General features: G+C 35.3%; 1 protein-coding gene across 1 annotated transcript; it reads left to right on the forward strand.

Moving 5' to 3' along the window:
• Positions 1-3452: 3452 nt before the first annotated feature.
• On the forward strand, positions 3453-8022 carry LOC138330515 (uncharacterized). Its single transcript, XM_069278082.1, has 2 exons — positions 3453-3571; positions 7611-8022. Exons 1-2 carry the CDS (start codon positions 3453-3455, stop codon positions 8020-8022), a joined length of 531 nt encoding a protein of 176 aa, XP_069134183.1.
• The last annotated feature ends 698 nt before the right edge of the window (positions 8023-8720 follow it).

Consider the following 8720-nt stretch of genomic DNA (forward strand, 5'->3'; position numbering starts at 1 on the left):
ATAGTTATATATTTCCATTCCTAATCAAGTTGGACTCAATGAAACAACTTAAAAATCCTGTTTCATTTGCCCATGAACTTAATAAAGGTAAGAACTTGGGTATCCATGTTTAAGGGGAGTCAACTCTTACACAAGACACAACTCAAATCATATTTAATTGAGATTTACAAAATACTTGTTAAAAAAAGATATAAAAAACAAAATAAAATAAAAATCAATTAATAAATTGTATCTGTAAATTTCTAAAATTTTAAACATGCAAAAAATAATGTCTGCTAAACTCTGCTAAGATTAGTAAGAATGGCTGGGATTCATTATAGAGTGTTTACCAACCAAATGTCAGAAAATGTGGATCCCCAAAGCCTAGTAGAAAATATACTGAGTGATTCTGACACATAATTACTTATTGATGTTGTTCTTGACAAAACTTATATATGTCAGAACCTGTTGACATTGGTCTTGGTAAGCCAAACATTCCAAGCACTACATATATTGAACCTGACAGATTCCGTGTCATTACAACTGAGGACATTGACAAGTACCTGGATATGAAACGTTGGGAATGAATTTTTTTCAAGGTAAATTTATATTGCAAGTGTAATGCAGATAAATATGTCATAAAATCTGACAAAACACCGACACTTCTGATTGCACAAATTAAAATCCGGTTTTTAAATTTCAATTACATAAAATTTTCAATTCGGCCAGTTTCTGTTTTGTAATATCTAAATTGAGTATAGACATTTAATTATATTTTGGCTGGGTATTTCAAATGCAACATTGGCACAAAACTGATTTATATATATATATATATTAAATGATTGTCATTTTAATGAAATTATTGTGATTTTAAAACTATCATAAATACATTCATATTTTTTAATCTTGCAGACTGGCACTATGTCAAGTACAAGATGCAGATAATTAGGGCAATATGTAGTAAAAACCGAAACAAAATCCCAAATCTGATGAGCCTAAGATAGAGTATCACATAAACACTATGAAAAACATGCATGCTGCCATCAACTGATACCTTTAAGACATTAACAGAGAATTTGATATAGTTACAGCAGCTGAGTTAAAGAAATCAAACAAAATCTTGGACGGCCTTCTGAAGGATCGCATGTCAACAGGGCAATCACGACCAACAAAACATAAAGACATTATCGAAAACAATGGTCTGGAAAACATTGCCACAAGTTTTCAAAGGGCATAATTCTGTCCAATTATCCTTAGGCAATGTATGTGGTATAACATTTCCATACATTTTGCAACACGAGGCCTGGAATACCACCATAAACTCCCTAGAAACTCGTTTGAGTGCAAAACTGGTGAGTCTGGGACAGATTACGTTGTAATGTCTCATGAAACCAGTCAAAAGAATTTTCAAGGCGGTCTTACAAACATTGAAGCCAGCTTTGACAAGCGCATGTATGCGGCTTGAACGGCGAACTGCCCAGTACAAATGTTGAGACTGTTTCTTGAGAAAAATGATCCAAACAGTACGTTGCTGTTTAACAGATGTTAAACATCTGTTAAGGAAGTCATTTACAAACCCGGAGAGACCAAATACTGGTAGGATAACAAGGCACTGGGGAAATCGAGCTTCGATTATCACATGCCGGATATTTCAAATTTTTCAAACCGCAGTAAAAGATACACAGCGCATTGTTTAGGAGCGACTGCAATTCAATCCATGAGTGATGCCGGATATGCGACGAGACTGATCATGTTCATGTCCGGTCACCGGAACGAGGCCTCGGTAAGAAGCGACAAAAAAAAGCAATAAGCAATACATTTTCATCAGTCGCGTACGCTTGCAATGCTCAAAACATCCAACTAAACTTAAATATGCCTACTTGTTTCGATAAATCAACACACGTTAACAACCAAGCACAGTAATTATGCCAAGCTTACCATCACAAAACCAGCTCGCCTCCACAAGCCAGTTCGTCTCCTCCAGTTAGCTCGTATCCTCCGTACAGTCAACTTCATACTTTGACTTTTTGACAAATTCCACCTTCAATAACTGCAGTTTTACCTTCAACAGACTTTAGTTATATTCGGCAGGTCGTTGCTCCACGCGGGTTTGGACGCTGAAGTAACACGGTAGGGAATGCACGTCACAAACATTACTTAGAGAACAACGTAATGGTAACATTACCATGGTTTGTATCTTTATCAGTCAACTTATTAAATATCAATCAATATAAAGTATTTTAAATGTATTCAAGAATCATTGGCTGTTAATGAATTTCTTACAGAATGTGCCATTTTTTCAAACATTCAAGGACAAACAATGTTCGCTCACAGATCAAACGTGGTTATCGTTAGGACTTCTACGTGGAAATACAGCAAATTACTCATAAATCCCCTTTTCTAGCATATTTCGATATTCTTAATTAATTGTAAGCCATACCGAAATAATTATACGAACAGAGTTTGCTATATATCGAGCAGGAACAACTTGAATAGAGGACTTTAGAGATCGGACAATGAATTCACCTGTAAGACCACTGAAACTTGAATTCTAAATGCCATCTGTTTATCTTCCGTGTTTTTGTTATTGTTATATCCTATGTGTTATGCTTTGTAATGAGTTAGTTAGGGGCTAGAGCTCGGACGGCACGGGTCGATTTTCGGATACTCCAGGAATCGCCTAACGACTTCTAGAAAGTTATATTTAATAAATTTATATTTGAAAAATTATTCTGCATCTTTGGATTTCGTTCTTTTAATCGAAATATATCACAACGACGACACCTCCGTTGTGAAAGTTGATGGAGAATCCGGGTAGTACCCACTTTACGGTTGAGTACGCTTTCCTAGTACTTGAAGAGTCAAACAAGAGATCCCCAAGATGACGACATTTTATCAAAGATGCACTCCTCAGCAATTCTAGAATCTTATCGGAAACGGACGAAGCAGCTGGACCTTACCGAGTAAAAGAAATTGTACCCGTTGTGGTCTCATCTCCAGTTAAGGTCATCTAAGTGTATGTCCTGCAATATCATCCCAGTGCTTCAAGTGTGGAAAAATTGGACATTTTTTTAGGAACTGTTTCTCAAGTAAGTTTCATTTCAAAACGTGTAGGCGTCATAATGATCTAAGGACAATCGATCCAGGGAATAAAACGGGAATTCAAATCGACAGAGACGCTACGAATCCGCAACTGTCTAGGATGTTGCATCGACACGAGGAACAGAAAAGTAACGTGTGTAAATCCCGCGCCAAAAAGAGGAGAGACAAGGAAAGGATATCAGCTTTCAAAGAGAGGAAAAATCTCCAAGGTATGCTACCATTTTCAACAGTTTCGGACAATAAACTATCTAACCTTTGTAAGAAAAACAAAACTTCGTCAGCAAATTTCGAACCTATCAAAAAAGTGCCAAAAATTTTCCAATTTTGGATTGCAGCAGACAATTTCAAAACAGGGTAAACAATGCATCACAATGAGTGAAGAACTTGCTACGATACGACAGGAAAATTCGAGACTACTCGAGAAAATGTCGGAGACAAACAAACAGCTGGACTCAGAGCTAGCCTCCGTTCGAAACAGTGAGGAAGATCAGTGAGGAAGATCAGAAAACCTTTTCGGACCTATTTCAAAAACAAAAGGATGAAATTATGGATTTAAAGTATAAATCACACAAAATGGACGACATTTTCCTTCAAAACATGAAGTAATGATATCTATTTACCATATGGTGTCGATTTAGTAGTATTAAGGAGATCGGTCCAACCAAGTATGACACGTATCTCCAGGACACAGGACAAAAAATTCACCTGCAAGACCACTGACACTTGAATTCTAAATGCCGTCTGTTTATCATCCGTGTTTTTGTTATTGTTTTATAATTCAATTTCATATGTTACACCCATTTCTATTGGTTAGATCTTTGAGGTTATTTTTCCATAGACCGAAAGAATTGTAATTGTACGTCACGTATATTGTGACGTCATAAATACAAAACATTTTCGCGGGGGATTTTAAAAGCGGTACAGTCATTGGCCAAACTGAATTATCGGAAAAGATATCAATCCGCCATAACACAATTTGTTTTATTGTAAAAGTAAGTAAAATCACGGAAATTTATGCCTAATTAATACCTGATTGATTTATCTGAATTAAATTATAAGCATTATTTTCAATATCTTTTGGGGTTATGAAGCCGTTAAAAACGGACGTACATTCTTTTTCATAGACGCGAAGCGTCTATGAAGAGTGTCCTTCCGTTTTTTGTCTATGACTTCATAACCCCAAAATGTATTGAGGATAATGCTTATAATTTAATTCAGATAGTTACGTCATCAAATGATATTTAATAAATTTATATTTGAAAAATTATTCTGCATCTTTGGATTTCGTCCTTTTAATCGAATTATATCACAACGACGTCACCTCCGTTGTGAAATCTACTCGGCCAGTCAAACAGTCGGATTTAGTATGAGAACAAATCAATTGATTATTGTGTGTTGACCTCATCGTTATTCTAATTTATATCCTAGTTAACGCTGTCTTTTCATCCTTGTGTGCAAATTGTGATAATATCGTGCGTGTCTGCTGCCTGTCCACCTTTCCATCCATCGATCCATCTATCCATCCATGGCCATCTGTTTGTCCATTCATTTATTCGTGTTTTTTGTGTGTCTATCTGGAAACATGAACGTGTCATATGCAGTCTGTGTTCTGTCTGTCTGTAAGGACGTTTGCACCGATAGAATAACAGAAGGATTGAAGGCAGGGCACGTGAATACCCACGTGCAGCTGGGATCACCCTTTATTCGTTAGTTCTTTCTTTACTACGTTTGTTGTTCTTTCTTCTTTTTTTCCAATTTGTTTGTTTAGTCTTTCATTTGCTCGATATTTCTTTCGTTCGATAATTTGTTTGTTTGATTTAAAGCACAGGGAAAATGTAATAAAGCGATACTTTACTATAAAAAATCCTTGTTTTTATCGCGATCAAATCTAGTTTATCATGTTTAACTTAGTATTCCATATTGTGCATTTCTAGGTAACTGAATCTAGCATCTGCGCCGTCATATTGTTTAATTTACGTTCGGATCTCTCCTGTTTTATTCATTACATTATATTGAAGAGTTTCGAGTTTAGTTACGTCATCAATTTACGTAAATTAACCAATCAGGGCTAGGGATAGGGAAATTGTTTAAATGCTGTAACCCGCGTTAATTTCGAGCAATTGTGAGGAAGCAGTGTTATCTTAAATACAACCGTTGGTATTACCTCATTGATCTACACCTAATGTATCTGATACAACAACATGGGCACTCAATCAATCAACGTTTTAAAAGTCTAAAATGTGAAAATTACACAATGTGGGCATGCGCAGGAATTCAAAAGGGAATTGATCAGACACGCGATGTATATGAATATCATTATAATACATGTAAAGATGTCGAAAAGAACCCGTCTTTATGTAACCGCTGTTGGCTTTACTATGGTATTACTATATATTCTAATTAATCGCTCGGACATGGTAGTGGACATAGAATTTATGGGAAAATCGGTTCATGAGTAAGTATTCTGTATTTTTTCACAATATTCCACTTGATCCTTTATAAACGTTTAACACATTAAGACATATCAGATTCAGTTCCATCGAACTAAACAAATATTTTTTTTGTTTTGATAATGACGGTGAAATCATTGTGTGTAAATTTGAAGGATAGTAAGGTTATAGTATCTTACAGCGGAGTGGAATGTAAAACACATGAAACATAGCAGAGTCAAACCTGTTTATAAAGACCACCCAATGGATTGAGAGAACATGGTCTTCATTGTCAGGTGGTTTTTATACACAGGTTGCATTTTGTTGAAATTGGTATTTTGGGACCCTAAAATACAGAGGTGGTTACTGTATTCAGACAAGTCCATGTACGCTATTGTACATGTAGATATCATCTCCGTGTGGAGTAGTGATAGTCAATTACCGCGCAGTAATTAGGGGTAAGCTAAGTTATGAAAGTGAAGATGAATATAGTATTAAAAGTAAGTAAATGACACTTGAAAACTAACAAAATTAACAACTGTTTTAACAGTGACATTTTAATAATTAAGTGCCGTTTCGGTTAAGGTATGAACTTTCAAACTGTATTTCTTAAATATCACATATCATCGGATATTTCTTGGTAATTATGAATTATTTAAGAAAAAATAACAGTATATAACATAAACATGTGTTTCATGTAATGATACATTGTATTGTTACACATGCAATGGATTTTCACTGATTGTAAAACAATATAATAGATTTGTAAAAGAAGTGTTAAGAAATTAACTTACGTATGAATTTTACAAATAATGCTATTCTGCAAGTTATTCTCACATTATCATGTTTCATAATCACAAAGAGTATCGACAGGAGACTTCGAAATACATGTATCATATACATAGCACTATATATAATAATGTGCATTTACCACTCTCATGACAAAACGTGTTCACCAGTAATGAGTTCTGTCAGAGTTGAAAATCCTAACATTGAGCCTGAAAAGTTTACCTGGAGCAGATAAAATGTTATATTGATATTTTGACACAAGGTGACAAAATATTTGAACAAAATACAGAAAAAGGATAGAAATATGCCTTTGGATAGGCTATCTTGAATGAAAAGTTGGATAAAAGCATTTTCTTTAAAAGAAAAATGAAGAACCCCATATATCAATTTCGTACAATTGATCTAGCTCTATGTATATTATGGCTAGTGTGTAAACGGTACTCTGTGACATTAAATGCAACAAAGGTGTCAAAACATTAACGTTCTACATCAGATAACGGCCAAGGTTCACACTCACCTTGAATAATCATAGATCATTAAATAATGTATTAAGTGAATGCTTGCTTTTTCACTTTAAGGGTTTTAATCAAATACATACAAACAACTCGATATATACAGTCATTACTGTGTGTCTTCCCTGCGTTTATTTACCTCTTATGCGTTTTTTAGTAACTTTTGTTCGAAATTTTATAGGTCTATGAAAGGAGATTTATTCTGAAAATTCGCATAATATTCTAATAAATTCACTGTCATTCTTAAAGATGTCAACAAGTGCGTGGTAGACAACGTGGCTGTTCGATTTTTACTGACAATTCAAACTTTACGTCATCACATCGATGTATATATCTACACAATAACAATTATTCAAAACTAAACACAATCAATTAAGTACAATTCAAAATTGACCTCATCACATCAATGTATCTACTCCATAACAATTTGTCAATACTAAACATAATATTTAATAGTTCTTTTTGTCAGGTGTCCTATGCATTTGTTTAATTTTACTGGAACACAATTTCGCAATTTTCTCTTAAATTGAAACTGGTTCCAATGGCGACCTTTTGCGCATTGTTAATTTCTAACAGTAATAGGACATATATAATCGTGTTTTAAGTTCGCGAGAATTAAGACAACCCCAAAATTAACAAATTTTATTTCATCATCATTCAAGGGTGGAAAAAAGGACAAATTGGACATGAATGATAACAGGGACATTACACTGACTCTCGTCCTTTAAAAGTTGTTTGAAAATGTCCTATACAGGAGAATATCGAAGATATGTAAAAAGAAAATACAATTTCTACATAGACTACGACAAGGCTTCCGTCCAAGTTGTGGTAGTATTGCAGCAACATTTATTGTTAGGGAAGCTGTTCTTCAGAACTTTGAACTTGGCACCGACATTTATGCGGCGTTCTTGGACAACGCGAAGGCGTTTGATAGTGTCTGGGTTAACGGCCTTCTCTACAAATTATATCAGCTAGGGTTTAATGGCAAACGCGTACTGCAAAACTCGTTTGAGAACGTTTCAGCTTTTGTATTATATGAGGGTAAACAAGGAGAACCATACCATTTCATGCAAGGCGTCGGTCAAGGTCGGACGTTATCATCTTGGATGTTTCTGGTAATGATTGACGATCTCATCTCAAAATTTGATTCCTCAGAGCTAGGTCCACGCATTCATGATATCCATATACCAACAGTTTTTTTCGAGCTGTAAATACACTGTTGCCATCCTGTTCGATTGGGAATATTCAACGTTTTCTTGACATAGTTTTTGACATCGCATTTAAATGGAGATTCAACTATAACTCGGCCAAAAGCTCAATATTGCGTTTCCAAAACAGTCGTAAAACCTTCATGCCAGAAATTGAGTGCAAGCTTGAAAATAAAACATTAAGTTGCGTTACGCAAAACGGGTATGCGGGAATCATTCTTACTGCCATCCTAAAATGCTATAAAGATATCAAACGATCATGCGCAAAGGGTCGAAGTTCACTCAATGCATTGATAAGCGTCGGGATTCATGATGGTGGTGTTAACCCTCTTGTTAGGTCCAAGCCTAAGTGAAACTGTCGTTCAGCCAGTAATTCTGTATGGATCAGAACTTTAGGGAGCTCCAACATCAAAATCGACAGAGGATCTACGCATCACGCAAAGATATTGTGCACGACGATGTCAAAGGTTCGAAAAAACGTATCAAAATATGGTAACCACTCGTGCAATTGGATTGCAAGACAAATACGGCGAAGTTGAGCAAAAAAGCAAGCTGTGCTTAGCAAGTGATTTATTTGTGTGGAAACTATTGTTTAATATTTACACTTGCTAGGCTTGATCGCTATACGCAAGTACTAGCCGATTTTGTTTACCCTAACTGCATGGTAACATTGAACTTTGAACTTGCGTATGAAAATGTTC

The sequence above is a fragment of the Argopecten irradians genome, chromosome 9, assembly GCF_041381155.1.
Source record: "Argopecten irradians isolate NY chromosome 9, Ai_NY, whole genome shotgun sequence".
In the NCBI taxonomy this organism is placed as follows: domain Eukaryota; kingdom Metazoa; phylum Mollusca; class Bivalvia; order Pectinida; family Pectinidae; genus Argopecten; species Argopecten irradians.

Bases quoted from the DNA above. Each gene is read 5' to 3' on its own strand.
- LOC138330515 (XM_069278082.1), top strand. From the start codon at position 3,453: ATGAGTGAAGAACTTGCTACGATACGACAGGAAAATTCGAGACTACTC. The intron at 3,572-7,610 runs GTGAGGAAGATC...ATTTCTACATAG, and splicing joins CGAAACAGTGAGGAAGATCA to ACTACGACAAGGCTTCCGTC.